General features: G+C 52.4%; 10 protein-coding genes across 10 annotated transcripts; 7 read left to right on the plus strand and 3 right to left on the minus strand.

Moving 5' to 3' along the window:
* Positions 1-350: 350 nt before the first annotated feature.
* J4E92_000840 (uncharacterized protein) lies at positions 351-2,195 on the plus strand (the record flags this gene model as incomplete). Its single annotated transcript, XM_051492254.1, has 3 exons — positions 351-834; positions 885-976; positions 1,029-2,195. 3 exons carry the CDS (start codon positions 351-353, stop codon positions 2,193-2,195), a joined length of 1,743 nt encoding a protein of 580 aa, XP_051357766.1.
* An 814-nt stretch (positions 2,196-3,009) lies between these two features.
* On the plus strand, positions 3,010-4,326 carry J4E92_000841 (uncharacterized protein; the record flags this gene model as incomplete). The annotated part of the gene is made up of 3 exons (XM_051492255.1): positions 3,010-3,052; positions 3,110-3,475; positions 3,533-4,326. 3 exons carry the CDS (start codon positions 3,010-3,012, stop codon positions 4,324-4,326), a joined length of 1,203 nt encoding a protein of 400 aa, XP_051357767.1.
* Positions 4,327-4,496: 170 nt separating this feature from the next.
* Positions 4,497-6,009, minus strand: J4E92_000842 (uncharacterized protein; the record flags this gene model as incomplete). Its single annotated transcript, XM_051492256.1, has 2 exons — positions 4,497-5,612; positions 5,662-6,009. The coding sequence occupies 2 exons, from the start codon at positions 6,007-6,009 to the stop codon at positions 4,497-4,499; spliced, it is 1,464 nt and encodes a 487-aa protein (XP_051357768.1).
* An 888-nt stretch (positions 6,010-6,897) lies between these two features.
* J4E92_000843 (uncharacterized protein) lies at positions 6,898-7,797 on the plus strand (the record flags this gene model as incomplete). Its single annotated transcript, XM_051492257.1, has 1 exon — positions 6,898-7,797. One exon carries the CDS (start codon positions 6,898-6,900, stop codon positions 7,795-7,797), a length of 900 nt encoding a protein of 299 aa, XP_051357769.1.
* Positions 7,798-7,843: 46 nt separating this feature from the next.
* On the minus strand, positions 7,844-8,786 carry J4E92_000844 (uncharacterized protein; the record flags this gene model as incomplete). Its single annotated transcript, XM_051492258.1, has 3 exons — positions 7,844-8,270; positions 8,319-8,667; positions 8,720-8,786. 3 exons carry the CDS (start codon positions 8,784-8,786, stop codon positions 7,844-7,846), a joined length of 843 nt encoding a protein of 280 aa, XP_051357770.1.
* A 349-nt stretch (positions 8,787-9,135) lies between these two features.
* Positions 9,136-10,941, plus strand: J4E92_000845 (uncharacterized protein; the record flags this gene model as incomplete). The annotated part of the gene is made up of 4 exons (XM_051492259.1): positions 9,136-9,451; positions 9,498-10,257; positions 10,305-10,542; positions 10,600-10,941. 4 exons carry the CDS (start codon positions 9,136-9,138, stop codon positions 10,939-10,941), a joined length of 1,656 nt encoding a protein of 551 aa, XP_051357771.1.
* An 806-nt stretch (positions 10,942-11,747) lies between these two features.
* J4E92_000846 (uncharacterized protein) lies at positions 11,748-13,716 on the plus strand (the record flags this gene model as incomplete). The annotated part of the gene is made up of 3 exons (XM_051492260.1): positions 11,748-12,291; positions 12,338-13,392; positions 13,537-13,716. 3 exons carry the CDS (start codon positions 11,748-11,750, stop codon positions 13,714-13,716), a joined length of 1,779 nt encoding a protein of 592 aa, XP_051357772.1.
* A 1,284-nt stretch (positions 13,717-15,000) lies between these two features.
* Positions 15,001-17,019, plus strand: J4E92_000847 (uncharacterized protein; the record flags this gene model as incomplete). The annotated part of the gene is made up of 4 exons (XM_051492261.1): positions 15,001-15,189; positions 15,238-15,326; positions 15,375-16,286; positions 16,335-17,019. The coding sequence occupies 4 exons, from the start codon at positions 15,001-15,003 to the stop codon at positions 17,017-17,019; spliced, it is 1,875 nt and encodes a 624-aa protein (XP_051357773.1).
* A 927-nt stretch (positions 17,020-17,946) lies between these two features.
* Positions 17,947-20,133, minus strand: J4E92_000848 (uncharacterized protein; the record flags this gene model as incomplete). The annotated part of the gene is made up of 2 exons (XM_051492262.1): positions 17,947-18,474; positions 18,535-20,133. The coding sequence occupies 2 exons, from the start codon at positions 20,131-20,133 to the stop codon at positions 17,947-17,949; spliced, it is 2,127 nt and encodes a 708-aa protein (XP_051357774.1).
* Positions 20,134-20,888: 755 nt separating this feature from the next.
* On the plus strand, positions 20,889-24,518 carry J4E92_000849 (uncharacterized protein; the record flags this gene model as incomplete). The annotated part of the gene is made up of 8 exons (XM_051492263.1): positions 20,889-21,374; positions 21,440-21,493; positions 21,544-21,562; positions 21,621-22,004; positions 22,051-22,795; positions 23,422-23,825; positions 23,880-24,296; positions 24,427-24,518. 8 exons carry the CDS (start codon positions 20,889-20,891, stop codon positions 24,516-24,518), a joined length of 2,601 nt encoding a protein of 866 aa, XP_051357775.1.
* Between the last annotated feature and the right edge of the window lie 258 nt (positions 24,519-24,776).

Genomic DNA, 24,776 nt, shown 5'->3' on the forward strand with positions numbered 1-24,776 from the left:
AAGCGCCATGATGTGGCGCGGTACTTCTCCGCAGTCAGTCTCGGATACCCACATCCACATCCACTACCCCGGATTTTCAGAACGTGCGAAAAAGTGCTGAAAAATGATGGCGAAATCTAGCCAATAGAACAACCCAGTGGCATAATTAGCTGTGCTTCTGTGTATCCGAGATGCGGGGCTGGAGGAAAGTCTAGGTGTCGGACCAGTGGCTTGATGAGATGTGACCTGTGCATGTCTACAAGACCCAGCGAAGGGATATATGCAAGCCATAAGTGGGCTCTCTACGACGATCCCTCACCCCAGTTACACAAAGTCGCACCTGCATCAGGCGACTTTCCTTTCACCAAACCATGGCAGTAACTGCCGTCCACGAGAGCGGCCTGCGTCGGCCATCGGACGAGAAGAGAGACATTGAGCAAATCGAAACTGTTGCAGCGACACCACCACAGACATTCGTCACCCCAGATACAACCACTATAACACCAAAGACATGGCTCGTCATCTTCATCCTGTCTTCGACTTTCGGTCTTTCTTTTTGGCCTGTACCTACCACCTCAGCGATGATGGCTCGACTTGCCACTCAATTCGGTGCTCCGACAGCGAGCGCGTGGTTCATACCCGCTTACACAACAGCCAACGCGATTGGCTTCCTTCTTGCGGGCGCGAACTCCGATCTGTTTGGAAGGAGGTGGTTCTTGTTGTTTGGTAATGCATGTTGTTGCGTCGGTTTCATCGTGACCGCGACAGCGAAAGGAGCAGACCACTTCACAGCTGGACTGGCTATAACCGGATTCGGAGCTGGATTTGCGCAGATGGCCATGTGTAGCATTCCTGGTGAGTGAGCTGCGTTGTGTTTTACATGCTAGTAGGTCTGACTGTTACAGAACTTCTACCGAACAAGTTCCGGCACATTGGTATCTGTCTTTCGGATGGCTTCGTCTTCCTCATTGTCATAATTGGTCCTATTGTTGGAAGAGTGAGTGCAGTGCTTCGACCTGCTGGGCGAAATAGCTGACAATCGTTCACAGTACGCCATCGACGTCAATGCGTGGCAGTGGGTATACTGGGCTGGTCTGATTGCTCAATCCATATCCTTTATATCTCTTTTCTTGCTCTACAAGCCACCGAAGCACCCCAAGGGCGTTCCATGGTCCGAGGCAGTCCGCGGCCTCGATTATGTGGGCACTGCACTCATTGTCCCAGGCATCTGCCTTGCGCTTGTTGGCATCATCAACACCACATACAAACCAAGCTCAGACGTAACCGTCATTGCACCCATGGTAGTCGGGTTCGTCCTGATCGCTGCATTTGGAGTCTGGGAGACGCTCTCGAACACTCGCTTCAAACTCTGCCCGCCACACCTATTCCGGAGCCACAAAGGAAGGGAATTTACGGCGCCTTTCATCGTAGCGTTCATCGTCACCATGTTCTACTACTCGGTCAACATCATCTGGCCGACAATGGTCAATGTCTTCTACCTGGGCCCGAACGTGTCGCGGAGTACCGAGTTGCTGCTCACACTGCCGCCGAATGTAGGCCTTGTTTTCGGATCACTATGCCTCATGGCTTTCGGCAACGTGATCGGACACTGGAAATGGACGTTGATCGGTACCTGGACTGGCATGGTGCTTTTCGGTGCTTTGATGGGCCTTGTCACCCCGTTCAACCAGAACTTGATGATCGCGTTCTGCTGCATCAACGCTTCTTTCTTCGGATGGGCACAGTACGAGTCCATCGCATTTACGCAGCTTGGCGTGCCACAACAAGACCTCGGTTTCTCAGGTGGCTTGGCGGGTATGGCTCGTTACGCAGGAGGATCGCTGGCTCAAGCCATCTATACCACTATCCTCACCAACACCCAGACCACTCGCGCTGCTGCGACGGTTCCCGCTGCAGCTGTGAAGGCGGGCATGTCGTTGGAGAACGCGCAAGCTTTACTTGCCGCTATGCCCCTAGGCGCAGCCGCCATCGCCGAAGTGCCAGGTACAAGTCCAGAGGCACTAGGCGCGGCTTCTTTGGCGTTCCAATGGAGCTATGCGCACGCGCTAAAGATCGTGGCACTCAGTAGCCTGAGTTTTGGTATCGTAGGATTGCTCTGCATCTTCTATTGCGAGGATTTGACACCGAAGATGACGGACAAGGTGGAGGTCTTCCTCGAGAATGACGTGTACGCGGACAAGAACGAGTTCCACTGAGCACATAGAATGCTGTAGCTTAATTGATAATCTGAGTCTCCTCATACCATCTTTTGCATATTGTTGGACATATCGATGATGCGGTCGTGTTGTGTTGGGTGCGCAAGATGAGTGTCAGGGGAAGCTAACCTTCTCGCCCGGCGCGTCGCCGACGTCATGGACCCTGAGAAATTGTTTTAGCACGTCTCCTCATCGTTCCTTCCTCCACCACGACATTGTCCTATGAGCTCCTCATCAGACGTCGACGCGCCGCGCACATGTCGCATACACTCAACGGGCCCCTCAATCTAGATTTTGCATACCCTGAATCGGCGACGCGTCCAAAAGAGGTTGGGATGACTCGAAAACGGCTATATTCTCGGGCCCTCCTCGCGGCAACCCCACAACTCATGGGTACCGGATGGCCCGCCGAGGCGACCGGGCCTCCTTCTGAATTCCTCGTGATGCGACGCGGGATCTTCAGAAGAGCGCTGACGATCTGTAGAGTGTAGAGCGGCTGTTTGAAGTTATGCGCGCGGTAGGTAGCTTACGCACAAGTGTCCGTACTACTGACGTTTAGTACACCCCATGGGCAGTATGGGAAAACTCCCGTAGGAGAGAACTCATCTAGACTTCATGTCTCCACTATCGCAATCCCAATCGCAACCCCACCTTCCATACTGGTCGCCCATGCAAAGAGACAACATGTAGTCTCTGCAAGGGCTAGTTTTTGGCACACGCCGTGCCGGTGCCTTATCGCTTCGCCCTGCTTATAAGCTTCATTATCCTTGAGGCCTCACTCTTCTCAAAGCTCATCCTTAGCACGTCTTGAAGAATGTCAAAGTCAGCTGTCGTGTTTGGCGCATCCGGCGTGACCGGTCAGTAAACCCCTCAAAAGACTATAGATGAGCTTCATACTGATAATGATCATGCAGGATGGTCCTTCGTCAACGAAATCCTCTCCGACTATCCCGAGAAGAACATATGGAAGCGAGTTCATGGACTCAACAATCGCCCCCTCGCCCCAAACCAGACGCAATGGCCAGAGGACCCGCGCCTAAACCTGGTCTCTGGCATTGACCTACTCGCGCATAGCCAAGAGAGTCTCAACAAGGAGCTGGTAGAGAAGATACCGGACATCGGGGAGGTAACGCACGTATACTACTTTGCGTACAAGGCGGGCATGGATGTACAAAAGGAGTTGGACGAGGCTGTGGAAATGTTTTCCAAAGCGGTGACAGCTATGGATAAGCTGTGCCCGAACTTGGAATACGTTGTGTTGCAAATCGGCTCGAAGATCTGTAAGTTCTATCCCATTCTTGTGATGGTGTTGGACACCCAAGACTAACGTACATTAGATGGCTGCCATCTCCTCGCTGCACTTCCGTGGTTCGATGAAGTCGCTCCTCCGGGCACCACCGGGCCCAAACTCCCTCCACCGCCGCTCAAAGAATCCTACCCCCGCATACCCAGCCCGTACGCCGAGATGCTGTTCTACCACGCACAGAACGACTGGATCGCCAATTACGCCAAAGACAAGAAATGGAGCTGGATCGAGACTCGTCCCGATCTCATCATTGGCTACGTGCCCAATCAGAACTTCTACTCGCTGGGTACATCCTTGGGTATCTATCTGAGCCTCTACAAGGAGATCCATGGCGAGGGTGCTGAATGCCCATTCCCTGGCAACCAAGGAGTCTGGAAAGCGCTGAGCAACGATAGCTCCAGCGACATGATTGCGCGTCAAACCATACACCTCACACTCTCCCCCAACACCAAGAAGGGAGAGGCCTACAACGTCGCCGACTCCAAGACACCTTCAAACTGGGAGAAGAAATGGCCTATTCTGTGTTCCTACTTTGGCCTCAAGGCCACTGGGCCTGGTGCCACTCCCATTGATGTGCGCAAGTTCATCAACGACAACATGGAGACATGGCTGGCAATGGAGAAGAAGTATGGGCTACAACATGGCCATGTGGACGGTGGTCGTGGACTTCAGATTGCCGAATCGATGCTCATGACCAAGTTCGACTTTGATCGTCAATTCGATATGACCAAGATGTACTCAACAGGATTCACCGAGGAGAGGGATACGAGGCAGACTTGGGGAACTGTCTTTGACAGGATGAGGAAGGCCAAGATTATCCCGTAGCTATGAGACGTGACATGCCATGCAATCGTGCCGCACAATAGTGTGCAAAGAAGGAGGATTTTTAGAGGCATTTCTATAGACTGCACTACTACATCCAGCGCTCTGATGAAGAGACAGCAATGAAAACTAGAATACCTATTGAAGTCCTACCCAAACAGCTAACTGACAGCTCAATAGTTCATGTTAATCATGATCGTCTTCGGTTCCGTAAACGCCCTCAGCGCATGGACGCCACACTCCCTGCCCAAGCCACTCTCCTTGCTTCCACCAAACGGTGTCATGGTGAACATCAAACTCACACAGTTGACACCGACCATACCCGAGTCAAAGTCACTTGCGACGCGCAACGCCTTGTTGATATCTTGGGTGAATACACCAGCCATGAGGCCAAAGTTTGTGTTGTTCGCCAACTGCATGATCTCTTCCTCCGTCTTGAAGGACTTGACGACAGAAACAGGGCCAAAGATCTCTTCGCAGTGGATCTCAGAAGTGGGATCGACATCGGTAAAGACGGTGGGCTCGAGGTAGTAGCCCGATGTGCCGATGCGCTTGCCACCGACTGCGAGAGTGCCTCCGCCTTGTTGGCCGCGCTCGATGAAGCCTTGTACGCGCTTGAACTGGGCTTCGTCGACTAGAGGCCCGATGTTCGTTGATGTCTCGTCTGGGTCGCCAATCTCCTTTGTCTTGTCCTTCATCGCTTGCTTGTACTTCTCGATGAAGGCCTCGTAGATGCCTTCTTGCACGTAGACGCGGCTGGCGGCGAAGCAGACTTGGCCTGTGTTGGCAGTGATGGCATTGGCGGTCCAGGTCACCGCGTTGTCGAGGTTGCAGTCGTCGAAGACGACGGCGGGTGACTTTCCTCCTAGCTCCAGGGTGACACGCTTGAGGTTAGACTTTGCGGCCATCTCTTGGATCTTCTTTCCAGTTGCGATAGATCCTGTGAAGCTGACCTTGCGGATGCGCATGTGGCTTGCAATCAAAGCACCGGTGCTTCCATCTCCAGAGAGGATCTGGAAGACACCAGGTGGGAAACCGGCTTCTTTGATGAGCGTACCGAGAGCCAGCGACGAGAAGGGTGTCTTTTCCGAGGGCTTGAGAATGAAGCAGTTTCCTGTGGCGAGTGCTGGGGCTGCCTTGAGGCCAATGGTGCCGATAGGACCGTTCCAAGGTACAATCCCTGCGGTGACACCGAGAGGCTCGTTACGGACGATCTTGAGGAAACCATCCTCCTGAGGCCAAGACTCGCCGCCGAACTTGTCGATAAAGCCAGCGTTGTATCTGAAAACCTGATGGATTGTTAGTGGTCACTTTTGAGTTGTTGATAGCCGTACACACCTCGGCGCAAAGGCCAATCTCGAAAGCACCAAAAGCTGCTGGCGCACCAAGTGAAATTCTTGACAACTGTGCGATACCCTCTGCGTTCTGCTCGATGAGATCTGCGAACTTGTTCAAGATACCTCGGCGCTGATTCGCGCTCATCTTCTTCCATGCTGGGAACGCCTTGTCCGCCGCATCGACTGCAGCATCGACATCTTGTTCACCTGCTAAGGGCACATCATCTGCGAGCAGCTCGCCATTTTTGGGGTTGTGTAGAGTGAGCTTCTTCGGCGACTTCGAATCAACGTACTCATTGTTGATGAAGATTTGCTTTGGTAGGTTCTTGGCAGAGTATTGTAGTGTCATGATGGGCGAAATGTGAGGAAGAATATTGCAAGAAAGCACGAAAGATAGGGTCCAAGAAGGGTATATTAAACTTGTACTCGAGAGACGGCGCACGCGTATGAAGCGCTGGCTAAGTAATCTCACCTCTTAACTAAAGTGGTAAGTGTCAACTCCGGAGGTCTGCAGCCTGGTGGCGGTTGCTGTCGGCTGCGCGAACGCATTGCAGTCATGGGTAGCACTGCATGAGGAGAAATTAGCTTGGCGACGACGTGGTGTCGCAAGACCGTTTGTCCGGATGATGGCCATGGCGCTCGCGGTTTGTTTTCCGTGTCTTCGGCGCGTGCACGCGTCGAGTCAGCGTCTCCACTTTCCCCGCATCGCCCCGCGTCATGCTGCGTGAGGGCCATGGCGAAGCTGCGTACGACAGCTTTGAATCATGTCTATCACACGCGCAGGTTGAACGAGAGTCATGCCAGATGCTGTAAAGTTAGAGTTCGCGACGATGCCTACGAGCGTGATCCATATTGCAGGTGGGATCGGCGTTTGACGTAAGAGTGGAAATGGTCAGCGCTGAAGCAAACCGCGACGTGAGGAAGCATGACGGCTATGCTTAGAGATATTTCAAGGGATTGCCAATTAACCATCACTACAAGCTGCCAACTCGGAAGATGCTTTCCTAGTAAATGCGGAGAAGGCACACACGGGACGTCTCTGCGTTTTCGTAAGGCGGCTGCTTGAGCTACTCGCCTAAATGGACAGTATCACACCGATAGCCTATATTATACAACAGTGCAATTGACATATCGACGACTATTGCAATTTGATTTGTCGACCTGCTATCCAACTCCTAATTGTCCCATATACGCAATACTTCCAAAGGGGGACTTGATCACGAACGCTTTTCCCAAGATGTCGAAGAAGGTCGCTTTGATCACCGGCGGAGCATCAGGCATGGGCCTAGCTGTTGCAACAGCTCTCTCGAATCGGACTGACGAAGACTGGGAACTCCATCTCCTGGACATGAACGCCGAAGCCGGCAAACAAGCAGCTAGCAAGCTGAAGAATACCCAGTTCCACCAGACAAATGTCACTAATTACTCTTCGCTTGTCTCCGCGTTCGAAGCCAGCTACAGCCCATCTCAAAGGATAGACTTTGTATACGCGAACGCCGGTATTGTGGAGCGCGACAACTTCTATGCGAAACATGACCTAGATGGTCCACCTCCTCCACCACCAAATCAGCTAAGCGTAGACATCAACTTGAAAGCGGTGATCGACACATCATACCTGGCTTTACATTACTTCCGCAAGGCCATGGCAAAGCATGGAAACTTGGATCCCGTGTTGGTCATGACAGCGTCTTGTGGCGGACTATACCCATCAGAGTTCTGTCCAATCTACAGTGGAGGCAAAGCCGCCGTTATACAATTCAATCGCGCCATCACTGTCGCATACCACCACGAGGGGATACGCACATTTACCACATGTCCGGGAACCGTCAACACTGGTCTTTTGAGCCAGGAAGAATGGAAGTCGTTCCCTCTGGAGTTCTTCACGCCTATGGAGACGGTGGTTGATACTGTGGTGAAACTGGTGGACGGAGGCGAGATCGTGGACGCGAAAGGTGTGAAGAAGACTGCGGATGAGCATTGGGGATTGACGGTGGAGGTGAACGGCAACAATTTCTACTTCAATGCAGGACCGGAGTTTTGCGATAATAATATGCGGGCGATGATGGCGCACACTAGCATGGCGAAGCAATTGAGTAGATTTGAAGGAGGCAAGAAAGACGGTACGAACGGGGCTTGAGATGTACATAGATATACAGCAAATGCCGAATGGATTCCATACACTTCTAGAGCTTAGAATGGCGTCCTGATGCAAGTCTCATACCACCATCTACAGCAATGTCTTCTCCATTAATGTATGCTCCTGCTGGGCTACACAGGAAGACCATGACGCCAGCGATGTCCTCTGGCTCGCCCAGCCGCTTTCGCGGGTTGTTATCCTCCAGCTCTTGTTGCCCACCCAGCATCTCGATCAGTCCGTTTGCGAGTTTCGAGGGGAAAAAGCCAGGTGCGACGGTGTTGGTTGTAATGTTCCTAGGCCCGAGCTCGACTGCGAGCTGCCGTGAAAGGTGGTGGGCTGCCGCTTTGGAGATGCTGTACATGATGGTACCGTGCTCGCCGACGTGGGGGACGGTCGTGCCGGCTGTGGAAGAGACGATGATAACGCGGGAGGGCGATTGACGGGTACCAGCGCGTTCGAGCAGTGGTGCGAATCTGTCGGCGTTAGGAGCAGCACATATGTTGTTACTGGTCGATACTCACAGTCGTGCCAGGTTGAAGACACCGCGAACATTGAGGTCGAGCACTTTCTTGCTCGACCAGTCTGGTGTCGGATCGAACGGCCCTCCCCATGTGGCTCCCGCGTTGCACACGAGGATGTCCAACTTGTCGTCTGTCTCCTGCACCTTCTTGACTAGTCTCTCGATATCTTCCGTGTCCGCGACATTAGCAGCGACGCCGACTGCTGTTCCAGAGACAGGCAGCTTGTTGAGCTTCTCGACAGCTTGGTCGATGCCTTGCTCTCCTTCGTTCTTGCGCGCAGAGATGAAGACTTTCTTTGCGCCGGCGAGAAGGAAAGCGGTCGCAGTGTGAAGGCCGAGACCTCTTGAGCCTAGTAAGACATGATTAGGCGCGTTTATATTGGTTATAGTGGTGCTGCTTACCTCCAGTGACGAGCGCGACCTTGCCGTCGAGGCTGAACATGCGGTTGAAGTCTTTCAATTCAGACATGGTGGTCAATCCCCGATTTCAAGGAAGAAAAAGTACGATAGCACGCGAGAAACAGTCTCGCGATGCGCCATGTTGATGAACTGTCTGGGGTACATACGCGCCTGGGGAGCTCGGTGCGTGGAGTTCGATATCCTCGGGAGGAGCGGACGCGTCTGTGCACCCCCGCGGATACCTCGTCTACCGGCTGCAGCAACAACGCCTCCCCATGATTAATCCTCACTATAAGCCATTCTCTCATCATGAATGCATCTGACTTCTTCGCTGTGTGGCTTGAGAGCAATTGCCGTCGTGTCGCTTTTCCCATCTACCCTGATTGAGCTTGCCATTCTCGTCCCCTACCACCATCACAATGCCGTTCGCGTCGCCATTCCCAGTACTTGACATTCCAAAATGCAACCTGCTCGATTATCTGTTTCCCCAGGAAGCAGCGCCTTCAGACACACCGATTTGGATAGACTCCAAAGATACCGACCAGCACTTGACACCACGATCGTTGCTGCAATGGTCAAAACGGCTGGCCTTGGGTCTGGATCGCATTGGGAGTAAACCAGGCGAGGTGGTCATGATCTTCACACCAAACCACATCTTCGTTCCCGTAGCCTACCTTGGAATTGTGGGGTCGAAGCGGATCTTCAGCGGCGCGAACCCAGCATACACCGTCTCTGGTAAGTATCATGCAAGAACAGCAGGGATTATACTGACAGCTTCCAGAGATGATACACCAAGTTGCGAATACGGAGGCAAACTTCATTCTCGCGCACCCAACTCTCATCAAAGCAGCCGTAGCAGCAGCGAAAGGTGCCGGTCTTCCAGAAGGCCGCGTCTTCCTCTTTTCAGACGAGCCTTGCGCACCGGTCGAAGGCTGCAAAGACTGGAGGGACATGTTGCCATCCCCGGCTGAGAGCAAGGCATACAATTTCCCGAAGCTTTCAGAACAAGAAGCAACCACCACAACAGCGACAGTAAACTACTCCTCCGGCACCACCGGTCTACCCAAGGGCGTCGAAGTAAGCCACTACAATCTGATTGCGAACCTCGAACAAACCATCTTCATAAGATATCTCAATAAGCCATGGAACGCGGATACCCGGCCTCAGGAAACATGGATCGGGTTCCTACCTCTATATCACGCTTACGGGCAGCTCTACACCATAGCCATGGCACAGAAGCTGCAGATACCTTGCTATATCATGAAGAAGTTTGAGTATGAGGAATTCTTGCGGGTGATTCAGACTCACAAAGTCACACATCTGCAGGTTGCGCCGCCAATTATGGTCATGCTCAGCAAGAGACCAGAGACGGTGAAGTACGATCTTAGTAGCGTAACTGATATCCTATGCGGTGCCGCACCACTGTCAAAGGAACTCCAGAATGAGATCAGCAAGAAGCTACAATGCGAGATTGTCCAGGGCTGGGGTATGACGGAGGTTACTTGCGGAGCCATACACGTGCCAGGAGGTACTGTAGATGAGTAAGTTCGTCCTCGCTATCTCGCCGCTCGCTTCTAATCAGCCACAGCTCCGGTAGTGTAGGCCAGCTAGACCCCAACTGCGAATGCATGCTTCTCGACGACGACGGCAACGAAGTCCCCGAAGGACAGCCAGGCGAACTTCATGTTCGTGGTCCCAACATATGTCTTGGCTACTGGCGCAATCCAGACGCGACTAAGGAGTCTATCTCACCAGATGGATGGCTCAAGTCTGGAGACGTTGCTATCGTGAAGAACGGATGGTTCTGGATAGTTGATCGAAAGAAGGCTAGTCACTTTTGCCTTTCAACACTCACGATTGGAACGAGTGCTAATACTACCCAGGAGCTGATAAAAGTCAACGCTTTACAAGTTGCACCCGCCGAACTGGAAGCCGTGCTCCTCGAATTCGACCCAATCGCCGATGCGGCTGCCGTTGGTATCACGCTTGATGGGCAGGAATGGCCACGTGCATACATCACGCTCAAGGACGAACACAAGGGCAAGACAACCGCGGAGGATATCCACAGGCACATGAAGATCAAGGTCGCAAAACACAAGCAGCTTGTAGGAGGCATCGTGTTCGTGGACGAGGTGCCGAAGTTGCAGTCTGGGAAGATCATGAGGAAGGTCGTCAAAGAATGGGCGAAGAAGGACGCTGAGAAGATGGGCAAGGCTAGACTCTAGACAGCGCTGTACTATAGTCATTATCTGCACGCAATATCAGCGACAGCACATCTTTGGCTATTTCGTATCCGAACATGATGCGTCTGGCACTCATCCGCTTTCAAAGTACCTGCAATGGGATCAACACCAGACGAGCGTGAACACAACAACATCCGACGCCTGATCATGAGATCACGCGTGTACACTACAATTTGCATGAATCAATGTTCTTTACTAAACTCAGCTTCCATGACATGTCGCTCTTGCCGACTACCCCCGCCTTCCCCACACATCCCAAAGTGGGCAAGCGTGACCTTGCCAGCTTTGAGTTCATGCTGGATCGCACCTGAACAACCCCGCGTAAGTACATCCGCAACCCCTCAGCAGATGCACACCCTTGACACCCATCATGCCGCCACAAGCATCACCGTAGTCATGCATCTCGGCCTGGCTAATGCAGCAAGACAGTGCGCGAACCCAGACGCGTTCTCGTACCGGTCGCAGCGCCTGCGAAAACCGGCCTAATCTATGCCGCATGCCATGCACCAACCGGCGTGCGAGGAGGTGTACAGTGAGATGTGTGAAGACATCCGAGGCGCGGTTAAACACTCCAGAGATGTTGGTTCGCCCCGATACAGTGGTCGGGCTGCCTCGCTATCTTCTTCATGTTGATTGAGTAGCATCTTCAAGCTCTATCTACTGTCTTCGAGGCTGCATCTCAGCATACCCTATCGACTTTGTCCTTCTCGCTTTTCGGTTTATCTCTGTGATCACGTATCTGTCACTCTCCTTTGGGATAGCACCTACCAGTCTTAGCAACCGCCACGATGGGGGGCTCGGAGATGCCAAACGGACTGAACGTCAACGGCTACGGTCACAACTACGACTACCCACCATCGCATGTTGATGGACCCTACAGAACCCTGGATCAATACCATTCCAAGCCAGCCAAGCTGCGAGTGGCATGTGTTGGCGCGGGTGCATCAGGGCTGTGTCTAGCCTACAAGATGGAGAAGATGCTGGAGCCTGGATCCTGGGAGTTGACGTTGTTTGAGAAGAACGCACAGTTTGGCGGAACATGGTACGAGAACACCTATCCCGGCGTCGCATGCGATATTCCATCGCATGACTACAACTTCACCTGGGACCCGAAACCCGACTGGTCGACTTTCTTCGCAGCAGGGAAGGAGATCCAGGGGTATTTCGAGAACTTCGCCGAGAGACATGGAAGCAAGAAGTACATGCAGTTGAATAGCAGGATCGAGCAAGCCAACTGGAACGATGAGGATGGGTGCTACAGCCTTACCATCAGGAATCCCAAGACTGGCTCGATGAGGAAAGATTGGGCGCACGTCTTGGTGAACGGTTCAGGTGAGTGTTAGACCAGCGTCATATTTACACGCCTAACAGATGATAGGTATTCTGAACAACTGGAAATGGCCAGACATTGAAGGTCTTCACGACTTCAAGGGTCCCGTCCTCCATTCCGCGTGCTGGGATCACAGCGTCGACTTCACAAACATCAACGCCGCCGTCATCGGCGTTGGTTCGACCAGCGTCCAAATCGTACCATCCCTTCAAAAGGTCGTCAAGGGGTTGGAAGTATACATGCGGAGTCCGACATGGATATCGCCTCCGTTCGGCGCCGGCGCACTGAACGACGACCTCCAGAAGGGGCAAGATGTCGACCCTGGACAACGGCAGTACACTTTCACCGAAGCCGACATCAAGAAATTCAAGGAAGACCCGGAGTATCACTTGGAGTTCCGGAAGAAGATCGAAGCAGAGATCAACAGCTTGTTCGGGATGTACCAGCAGAACTCAGAACTCCAGAACCAGTTCAAAGATGTTATCACCAAAGAGATGCACCGCCGTATGGGGCCTGGCCACGAGAAGCTAAAAGAGTTCATAATCCCCAAGTGGTCCGTTGGCTGCCGGCGCATCTCGCCCGGAGACGGCTTCCTGGAGGCTTTAGTGCAAGACAACGTAACTCCAGTCTTCGACGGCATCGAACGAGTAGTTCCGGAAGGTATTAAGACTAAGGACGGTAAGATCCACAAACTCGACGCCATTGTCTGCGCCACTGGCTTCCAGGTCGCATTCCAACCCGCCTTCACGGTTCGCAACGGCTCCAACGTATCCATCAAAGAAGACTGGACCACCGGCCCGAACCTCTACATGGGTGTATCCGCTCCTCGATTCCCGAACTTCTACACTATTGTCGGACCTGGCGCGACATGGAGTAACGGCACGCTCTTGCCGTCGATCGAGACAACCGTAGAGTATAGCATCAAGTGCATGAAGAAGATGCAGAGCGAAGGCATCAAAGCTATGAGCGTGAAGCAGGACGCCCTAGATGAGATCTACGCGCATTTTGATGAGTTCCACAAGACGACAGTGTGGCAAGAAGAGTGCCGGAGTTGGTTCAAGAACGGGCAGATCAAGAACAGGATCTATCTGTGGCCTGGTGCCGTAAGTACCCTTCAGCTTTTATGTCGCGCTTCCTTGCATGTGTCCCTGTCCCAATCAACGGTGGTGTCGCGCATACCCGACCTTATGCGCGCATCTCCTATCAACCCCGCACAAAGCTGTTCGCGACTGACTCATTCAATGCAGACGATACACTTCCTCAAAACCATCAAGACACCGCGCTGGGAAGACTACGACTATGTATACAGATACAAGAACCGGTTTGCTTTCTTGGGCAACGGCGATGTGAAGGCGACGGCAATGAAGGATATGCATGGCTTGAGCCCCTATATTCGCAACTGGGACCACGAATGGGACGTTGACTAAAGGCGGCTGAGCTGACATCTGTCGATGGGTCAGGCGTACCGTCGCTTGTTGGTACTGGATCTGGGCCCGGATTTCGGGTTGTTTTCTTTCCATTGGCATCCAAGCGTGCTGGGCGTTACCCGTCAGGGTTCATAATTTAAATTTTCTTTTTGACAGACTGCTACTCTCTGGTTCATGTGCATCGCGCATAGCATGCGTGCCCATCACTTCGGCAACCCCGAATGGTTTGAAAGAAAGTTAATATTGGTGACTTGCAGCTCCCACAGCCCTCAAGACCCCTCAATCGCGCACGGCTTCTGTCGCAGTTCGCTAGGTCCTGGCGTGCGTGTCAAACTATAGTGACTATGGCTAGTCTGATTGCGTCCATGGATGCAGGCGTCGGATGCTCGCTTCCTAGTCCCAATAAGAACGCCAAGAAGCAAACATCACGATGGTTACAAGCTCCGAGACTCCGCCACCCCAATCGCAAGCCTTGACCCCGCTCATCTCGACGTCTTTCGACTCATGTACCCCGGATTGAAGACTCACTCTGCCCTAACACGAATCGTGATTTCCCGACTACCGTCGCATAGGGACGACGCCACACTGCGCTATGGCCTGCAATTGGGCTTTGGGTGAATGCAGAGCAGCCCCAGACTCAGCTCAGATGCGAACTACTGACGCCATAGGTTCATGTGACGATGGCCTCGAAGCGACAGAGTGACTTGTTCCTCCAACCAAGCGATCCGCAATGCACTCCTACGTCAACTGTAGGCTTCTCCGCAAAGATCGGCTCAATGCCGGTTAACGAGCGTGTGGAGAGGGAAATTAAGCCATGCCGTAGGTTTGGCCTTGAGCACGGTGTTCTCGATTCTGCAAGCACTCGCTCTTCTGGGGTCATGATTCGTCAGATCCGGTACGCAGCTCGTTCCGAGCATGTCGAGCCGACAGCATTACTAGGTACATGTCATTCGGTTGCTGGATTTACGAAGAAGCTTGCCAAAAGCCAACGTGGTCGCATAGCTTGGAGGCGCCCAGTACAGTGAAACTGCGGGGCCCCACCTCCACGACTTGAAGGCCTAAACCTCTCCAAAATCTAGCGGTTAACGTTTAGGGCTAGATTAGGCCTGGGTCACTTCATGCTCGTGGAACTCGGAGTTTAGGCTTGACAGTCGTCCTCGCTGTCCGGTCTGCGACTCCTCTCCCCGCAACATTCACAACGCTTTGCGACATAGTAGTGTGATTCCCTGCTGACGTCTGTCTTCGAGACACCATCCCCCGTACATACCAAAAGCGACACCATCGATGGCCAACGAAAGATCGGCAGCACCTGATAACAACATGAGCGAACAGCGCTCACCGGAACCGGCCTCGAAAGCCGGCAGCAAGCAGGAGCAGAATACATCGGAGAAGGGCTCCACGAAAGGGAAGTCTTCAAAACCTCGACACAGGGCGTCAGTCGCTTGCGCGTCGTGCCGAGACCGCCGGATACGAGTATGTCTGTTCTATCTGCTTCCACGATACGTTTTGACAACTTTGCAGTGTGTAGTACCTCCCGGCGAGACAGAGTGTACACAGTGTAAACGATCAGGGGTGGAATGCGTCATCAAAAACGACGACGAACGACGACGGTATGTAATGTGTCTTTACTGACTGACACAAAGCTGACACATGTACAGACCTATCTCGAGGGCATACATGTGCTCTCTCACCGATCGCGTAGCACTACTAGAGACAATGCTGAAGGAGCGAGGCGAAGAGCTACCCCCAGCGAATCACCCTCCCAAAACCCGCCATAACCCTCAACCCGACGAAGAAGGTACATCACCCACCCAAAAAGCAAGCGAAACCCAAGCGCACAACAACGAAAACCATTCCAGTCCAGGCAGTCAACAAAGCCCACAAGATGACTATCCTGATTTCGAACAGCACGAGATGAACACGAATAGCCCTCGTTTCTCAAACGGTGATGCAGAAAGCGCGGGCTCGCCATCTATGCTACCACCTCCAAAGAAAGATGGCATGGTCAACCGTCTCCTCTCTACTCGTGGCCATCTTAGCTTTGATCAGTTGAACGGCCGCCTCCGCTACTTCGGTCCAACAACAAACTGCCATGTACATTCTGAGTCGGTCAACCCTTTCGGCGCAACACAAGAGATGAATGAACAGGCTCGACGCGCCGACAAGATCATCCGCTCTCTTCCACTGGAAACATACGATTATCTCATGGATCTGTTCTGGCAATGTTACAACCCAGTCATCCATGTTTTGCACCAAGATGCTTTCAACGAAGACCGCGAGATGGGCCATACACAGTTCTATTCTGGGTTTCTGCATGTCTGTGTTCTGGCCATGGGTTACCGTTTCGCAAACAAGGAAAGGCTCGACATCAGAAGAATCGGTTTACCGGGCATGGAGAGCACTTTACATCGCGAAGCAAAGTACATGCTTGATCATGAGCTGGAAAGGCCGGGTGGGATACCGAGCGTAGTTGCATTACTTCTGCTAGGCGACCTCGAGTGCGGCGTCGGTAGAGATAATCTGGGCTGGATGTACGGCGGGATGGCTGTGCGACTTGCTTTCGATATCGGGTATGTTCTACTGGAAGATGTCTCAGTGATATACTAACGTCTACATAGTCTCCATCTCGATACACGACTCTCAGGTCTCCCAGAACGCGAGGTCGAGATCCGCCAAATGACTCTTTGGGCATGCGTCATCTACGACAAATACTGGGCACTTTTCTTGGGCCGGCCGACCTCGATGAAGCCTTCCGATCTTGAAATATACAACTTGACAAAGCAGTTTGAGCGCCTTGGCACCTGTCGACCGGCTGGACTGGGGAAGAGCATGGAGACCATGATCTACGAAGCACTCCTCGATCTTATGGAGCTCGCAGGAAAGATCACCGAGAATATGGATCCGCATCGCTCGCAGCACGCTGCTTCCGACTCGCACACCGCCGTAGATCGAAATCAGTATATGCGCATGGCAGCGCTGGACCGCGAGTTCAGCAGTTGGTACGCTAGACTACCCGAGCAACTGCGCTGGACACCAGCCAACATTGCGACTGCTCCATTCTCGTTCTTCTTGTTGCATCAACAGTATCACGCCAGTCTGATCTTGCTACACCGACCGTTCGCCTTGTATGAAGACCAAGCGGGCAACGAGAGTGGCCCTGACGACCATTTCTCCGCGTTGAGTAGGACAGTATGCACTAAGCATGCTATTCGCGTAGCAAGGATATACTGGCAACATCGACAGCGATTCGATACGAAGCAAATATTCGTTACAGGCATGCAACACGCGGTATGTAGCAGCTAAAACCTTTCATCTCTCGCTAACAATTTTCCGCAGGGCACAGCGGCGACCGCACTCGTAGCAGCGTTGGCGTTCATAAAAGACCCCACTTCCAGAGCCAACAACATGCAGTACCTCGAATGTCTATCAGCCGCGCTTTCCGACATGGCATCCACCTATCAACCTGCGGAACGGATGTCTACCGTACTCCGTGCGGTGATGGTAGAGCTACGCGGCGGCCCCGAGCCCCCCAACTCTTCGTTCAACTTGTACAAGCCCGCATCCTCGACAGTACCCGCGCGAAGAGGCAGCACAATAGATATGGACGCCGACATGAACGACAACCAGCAGTGGGCCAAGAAAAGGCAGACCAGCAGCGCAAGACCTAGAGCCGGTACAGGCGGAAACAGAAAGACGAGAACAATGAGTATGAGTACTACTATGAGCATGCCGTCTGATCAAGGGAGACATGGGCTCAGCATCAAAGCTCCTCCGCCACCCCGGTTCGACGACCCAATTCAAAACAACGATGGGTACGTATTGGTGACGCCACGTTCGGAACTCGGTAGTGTTGGCTGGCCCAGCATATCGGAACCTCCTGAGCTTTCTCACAACATGTCTACGCCCTCCACCACCCTTTCTTCTTCACACATGAACCGGAACTCTGGGGCCTGGATGGGCGCAGACTTTGATCCTCACGATCCGATTTCACAACTTGCTAATGCGCATTTCCCCGAGCTGAGCGCGTTTGATGATCTTGGTACGGGTGGTAGTGGTGGTGTTAGTGGCGGTGCGATTGATGGAGTGAATCTGGATTTCATGCCATTGGGGGATGGAAACGAGTGGAGTCTACCCAAAGAATGGAACGGGCCGAGTGATATGGATGGGTTGAGTGCTTTTGATATGTAGTGTGTGCTTGCGAGCCGCGAGTTTATCTGATAAGGAACTGTGTTAATCCTCCTTGATATCGATGACGGCATCTCTCCCCATACTACCGTTCTTCTCTTTACTATGGTCCGAGTGCTCGTCATCGGCTACAACAGTCCCCAATCGCGTCAGCCCACTTTCCCTCCCCTCTCCCATCCTCTCCACCATGCGCTGAATATGCGGATGCGACGGCGCAGGTCTCTGACTTGATCTCCTCCTTCCCATGCCCACCCCAACCCCCATAGGCATATGCTCTGCCCCTCTAAGTCGTAACCGCATACCCTCTTCCGTCGACATGGTCCTATCTACGCGTCTTGGGGGCTCCAAGTCTGTGTCATTCGGGATCTTTAATTGCGGCCTCGGTCGTAGCCATCGCCACAATTCTTTCGTTTTCTGGGCCCAGATACTGTAGCCGTATTTCGTGGAGAGGAAGCCGATTATGCTGAAGAAGGGAATGCAAATCGTCACCAAGACGATGGCGAATGGCGTGAAGTTTGCTGGACTTTCGGGCATGTTTGTCATGCCGAAGACGGAAGTTACGAATGTGAGAGGCTGCCGATTAGTTAGTTGACTGTTTTGCGCGAGATCCAGAGACTTGATCTGTTCACGTACCATGAAGAAAAGATTGACGATGGTCAAGACTTTGATGTTGTACCCTTGGTGCACGGTGACATCTGCTAGCTCAACGGACTTCCTGGACTCTTGGATGCTAGTACCAGAGAACAACTGCTCCTGCAATGTTTCAATCTCATGCCGTCTTTCATTATTTTCCGAGATGATGATCCTAAGCTCTTTCATTTCCCGTTCGAATTGAAGCCGCAATGTCCGCAAACGGCGCTTCCAGTGATCGTTGCGTGGCGATTCCTCGAAGAGCGGCCAGAGCGTCTTGTTCTGGCCTTCCCAGATATCGTCGGTGAAACAGTCTTCGAAAGCGTCGATCATGGATTTGATGCTGTTGTTGACATTGCCCAAGGTTTGATGTGCGTAGAAGTATCTGCGGATCCAGGTGAAGTCTTTGTCCTCGAACAGTCGGGCTCGGCGCAACTCTTCGCTAAACAGGAAGCCTAGCGGTGGAGTAACTAGGTCGGTGATACGCTTGTAGATTTCGTCGAATCGCTTCCTAGCATCCCGATATTCCGTCAGCAAAGCATGGAGGAATGCCTCCGCGCCATTGAGATACTTGTGGCCGGTTTCGAATGTATATGGCGTTCCATTAGCTGGTGTCGACTTCCAGTCCGGGAAACTCTCCAGCTGTAAGACTTGCCATGGCGACCAGACATCGTGCACCCATCCGAACTGTGTCTTCGCACGTCTTCCCCTATTACGGATGCGGCGTGGTTTGTCGTCATAAAGGACAAGCGCAACGACAGCACTGCACCGCGAAAGTGGTATATGATGATCAGACTGACCCGTTATTTTGTCCGCACGCTGCCATTGCATGGGTTGACAGTCATCTCCCACGATGGTATAGTATTCGAAGTTGAAGAAAAAGGTCCTTTGGTGTTTAGGATTCTGATTGAAGGCTCGGAACATATGCGCTGATGAAGCTTCTGTTTCGACTAGATGCTGGAATAGTTCGTCCATGTCAAAAGCATCATTAAGCGTCAGATGAAGTGCACCAAACAAGATTGGTGAAGGTTCTCGCGCTATGGTGATACGTCCAACCACTGTTTGGTCCGGCTGCTTGCCAACGTCTCTCAGTGCATGCCAAATCTCAGTTGCGCGGCTCATGTTGTTTTCGGGGCCAGTCACTTCAATAAGCTCAGGCAGACCGTTGGTTCCGACATTGTACACTTGGAAATGTGAGTAATGGCTTCGGTCATCTGCTGGCCCGGGCCCCATGTGGAAGAGATGAGATTGTTTGGTGAGCTTCGCGGGATCAGAAATGATCGAGGCCAGAATCTCTCTGCCATGTTCAGTCCAGTTATGCGTCTTCAGATGTTCGCGCAAATGTTCGTGGTCGAACGAATGGGACGGTAATTCGTTCTGGACAAAATAGTCGTCTTCTTCATCGCTGCTGTCGTCAGATAGCGTCGAGGTATCGGCGAAGATAGCATCGCCTCCATGTCGTGTGGATGTGCGGCGAAGTTGTGAGGCGTCGGATGGTTTGAAGGTGTCGTTCGTTGCTGATAAGCTTTTCAATAGCGCCTCATGGGAGCGTTGGAGCGACTCTAGCTGCTTCCGAAGATCGTCAATCTCAGTCGTTGCCATCTGTAGTGTTCAAAGCCGTGCGACCCGACATGTGATGGCTATTTTCGAAATCGAACTTTACAGAAGGTTCTGCTTATGTCGTGTAGGATTGTTAGGATCCGGCCCCCACACTAGCGCTGCAGGAAGCCCAGCCTTTCAATTCAGCATTCGAGTTTCCCATCCAATCTTCATCTATGCCAAGGTGGAGCTAGGGTGGAGCTGGGTCCAGAGCCGCGGTCAGAAGAGGGGCCATTGGCCTAATGCGTAAATGCACACCGGTCGTATGAAGGAGTTGTGAGGAAAATATGCAACCCGCCTGCTTAGGTTCGCTCACCGCCCTTTTCCAATTGGACATGCTCATGTCGCGAGCCAGTTCAGATCGAGCAGTCGAGCACGAGGGCTGTCTCCAACAAAATAAAGATGATTCCGTGTCGCGGGTAGAGGCTCTTCGGGTAGCCCTGCTGCTTTGTCGAGATCTCGGGAGCGGGGAGCAGAGCCGGCGCGACCGTCCACATCACGTGACCATTACGGAGCTGACTTCTAGACTTCTCAGTATGGTTACATTGTCGTCATTTTGCCTGGGTGAGCATCTGCGCATCTTGTAGACGACACGACCTGACGCAACTTACTTTGGAATTCGAGACGCGTCGGGCCACGATGTCGATTTTCTTCGGTCGCGTCATCGGCGCTCGCTTATCGATTGCCAAATTTCCTTTGCCCGTGATCTTCGTGACACCAGCCCCCCCAACATTGCCCACGTGAATTGAGAGGGCATGATGCCTACCCTTTCCACTTTCCTTTCGGTATCGCTGCCTGTGATTCTGGCTGCTCTGATTTATCAGCTAGGGCTGCCGGCTTTCATCAGCGAATACGTACCATCCACGTTGCTTCCAAATCTCTTCGTACCCACATACTGCTACAAGTCTATCAGAACGCTTTCGTCGGAGTTCCCGCATGCCGAGTGCTTTACCATCCACGACGGCAAATTCTCCAGTGTCTTCGTAGACAATGCAGCCCCTGATACGGTCAAGGAATCCCGCACAGGTTATGTGTATCCTGGTTTTTGGGATGGACACGGTCACTTGATCCAGTTTGGAGAATCTCTAGATTCAGTGAGCCTCTTTGGCGCCGATTCAATGGACGAGATCAAGAGGAGACTGTTGAATTATAAGAACGTCCGTCCAGAAAAAGGAAATAGTGAACAGTGGCTACGTGGCGTCGGTTGGGACCAAGCTCATTTTGAAGGGAGGTGGCCGACTGCAGTACGTTGGACCTGATGAACGTAGACGCGCTGTAACGACCGTGCTGATACTGACACTTCATCTAGGCTGATTTGGAGATAGATGAGAGGTTTAAGGATCTTTATGTTATGCTTGATCGTGTTAGTTGTCCGTGCGAAATGGGAGCGACACATATACTGACTTCGCGCAGGTTGATGTTCACTGTATCTGTGAGTCAGCCCTGCAAATTGAGCATGAGGTTGATCTAATCCAGTGGTTTCATCTTAGGGGTATCTGAAAAGGTGCTTGACCTTCTTCCGTCGTTCAGTATACCTCCCGGCGGCGAAGTGCCGGCAAAGGGTGTCTTCTGCGACAATGCCATGGACATCGTCCTGGAGTATTACCCAAAGCCGACCAAAGCGCGCAAAACCGAGTTCATTAAGACTGCGATGGCAGAGTTGAACAAACATGGAATTGTTGGGATGCACGATGCCGGCGTAGTGCCGGCAGATTTGGAGCTATACGAAGAGCTCGCGAACGACCCGGACTGGACTGTGAGAGTTAATGCGATGATCGAATGCGATGTCCGAAACACGTTTTGTCCCGAGGCGGTCAGGAAAGTTTCGACTCCAAATGGCCGATTTCATGTGAAGAGCGTCAAGCTTTTCGGAGGTTTGTATACACGGCCCACTCTCAACAAGTTACTTACAATGTGCAGATGGGGCTTTGGGCTCCTGGGGCTCAGCTATGATTGAGCCGTACAGCGACAAAGCGGAGTCCTCCGGCTCTTTACTTGTCAACGCGACTACGCTGTCACGTGTGACATATGATTGGGCCGTAAAGGCAGGGTACCAAGTTAATATTCATGCTATTGGGGATCTTGCTAACAGGCTTGCGGTTGACGCGTTTGAAGCGGCGTTGAAACGCTTGTGCCCCCACGCTAACCTCCGCGACTGTCAAGCTAAACGTCGTTTCCGCATCGAGCACGCCCAAATCATCCACCCAGATGACCAGCGCAGGATGTCAGAACTTGGTATCATTGCGTCAATACAGCCCACGCACGCGACCTCGGACATGGGTTATGCGGAGAGCAGGCTTGGCCAGCAACGAACAAAAGATGAGGCGTACCGAATGCGGTCGCTCTTACCACTTCGTCCAGTCCTCGGTAGCGACTTCCCAGTCGAACCCGCGAGTATCTTCGAGGGAATGTATGCGGCAATCACGCGACGAAGTCCACGTACCGGACTGGACCCTAGCGGTGGCAAGGCTGGCTGGTATCCCGAAGAGAGCCTCACTTTCGAACAAGCTTTAAAGGGTTTTACGGTAAACGCTGCATATGGTGCCTTCTTAGAAGGCAAAGCTGGTGTCATCGAAGCGGGGGCGTATGCTGACTGGGTTGTTCTCGACGAACAACTTGAATCACTGGACCCAGAAGCATTGAGGAAGGTGACAGTGAAAGAGACGTGGGTGGGCGGCAAGCGAGTCTATTGACGGCCCGGCCATGAAGATCTTGTTCGGTAGAGAGGTTGAGCGGCGAGATCTCCCTCGACCGGCCAACGCCTGACATCAGCTCGGCAAGCCATTGATGCAGCACACTCGACTGGACGGCTCCGGCGGCCGTCAATCAAAAGTTTTCGAGAAAATTCGAGCGGTAGGCTGCCGGCAGGAGAGGGGTCATTGATCTGCATACTGCCGCCAGGGCCTGAGGCTGCGGGTCATAAAGTGTCCCTGCTATTTGAATCACGTCTATAGGTGTGCCTTCAACCCTTTATGCCCAACTTGCATTCAACCCCACACGTTTGTACTACATTGAGCGTAGATCCCGCTTGTATGTCGGGCCACCCCTAGCACAACTCACTATCCCACACGACCATCAGGGTACTCAGCCAACCAGACAGACGCCATTACCGCTCAATGCGTTTGACACATGGCAAATGCGAGAAAGAGTTTTCCTAGTCTACACATGCACGCTCGTGTTGATGATTCTCCCGGGCACAGCTGACAATCGCAGTAGCGTATAAAACTTTGCTAAACTGATAGTTTGCATCTTAATCACACACTCAAATACAGCAGTACTACCTGACAACAGGAACAACAAAAAACACGTATACTCGTACCCCATCATGACGACCATCGAACGTAAACCAGCTGCGGAACTATCCAAACCTACCACCCCTGTCGGGTCTCTTACCGTCACACCCCCAATCACACCGAATGCGACCAGTACCGCGGCGCATCAGCTAGTTTCCGAGATCAGGGACATATACACGGTACTCAACGAACTATCGTCATTAGCGCCGTCGGAGCAAGTCAACTCTCTCCTCACACGACTCGTAAACCTCTGCGTCGTACCTTACAGCGCAGAATTTACATCGTATTTTTTCCGTATACCTGCCATAGAGAGCCTTTGCTCCAATTTGCGACCGCTATGTTCAGAAGCCGAGGGAGAGTTGGAAAGGTTCTGGGCAAAGCGCATGCTCAACGACATCAGCGGTAAGTGCAGCGCAATCACGCATCACACTTAACTACAGATCTGACTTTCTTTAGGTACAACCACAACATCTGAGGATATTCTGACAACTTTCCCTTACCACCAAAATTACGTCGATCTCTCCCGCTTGGAATGCTCTACCATAGAAGCGTTCCTCCCCAGCCCACCGTCCAAAATCGCTTTCATCGGCTCCGGCCCATTACCTCTGACCTCACTCTGTTTCCTGGACCGCTATCCTAACGCGCAAGTGCATAACGTGGATCGCGATGCCTCCGCGCTTCAAGTCAGTGAATCGTTATGTAAGCGGTTAGGCTATGGCGAGCGCATGAGTTTCGCTTGTGAAGACATTACCGAGGATTCGTCAAACGCCGAATGGCAATCATGCCAGGTCGTCTTCCTTGCTGCGCTGGTTGGTACAGATACGTACACGAAGCTCAACATACTCAGAAGCATGGTTAAGAAGCTGGTCCCAGGTACATTGGTGGTGGCGAGGAGCGCGCAGGGGATGCGAAGTGTGTTGTATCCGGTATGTTCGCACCGACTTCCAGCGCAGTCATGTCAGACAGTAGTCATTAATGAAAACACAGATACTGGAACTGTCAGAAGAACTCCAATCCATCGGTCTCGAGATTCTTGCCGAAGTACATCCGTGGACTAAAGTCGTTAATTCGGTCATCGTTCTACGCGTGAAATGAACAGGAAAGTGGTTCATTGGTACAAGCCGGTTTGAGGTGCATATATGCTAGGTTTAGCAGCTCACATAGTGTATTTGCATAGTTGGCGGCGTATGCGGCACTTCCCACAACGATATGATGAATCGAAACGAAAGGGAAATTCACGAACGGTGTATCGCACGACTGGCCTAAATCTCCTCGATATGTTTACTTGCGCATGACAATCTCAACATGGTGGCGCTAGCTGTTGATTTCAATGTATGCGAATGGCGCTGGCAC

Source organism: Alternaria infectoria (assembly GCF_024043175.1).
Source record: "Alternaria infectoria strain BMP 0036 chromosome Unknown scaffold_1, whole genome shotgun sequence".
Classification (NCBI taxonomy): Eukaryota; Fungi; Ascomycota; class Dothideomycetes; order Pleosporales; family Pleosporaceae; genus Alternaria; species Alternaria infectoria.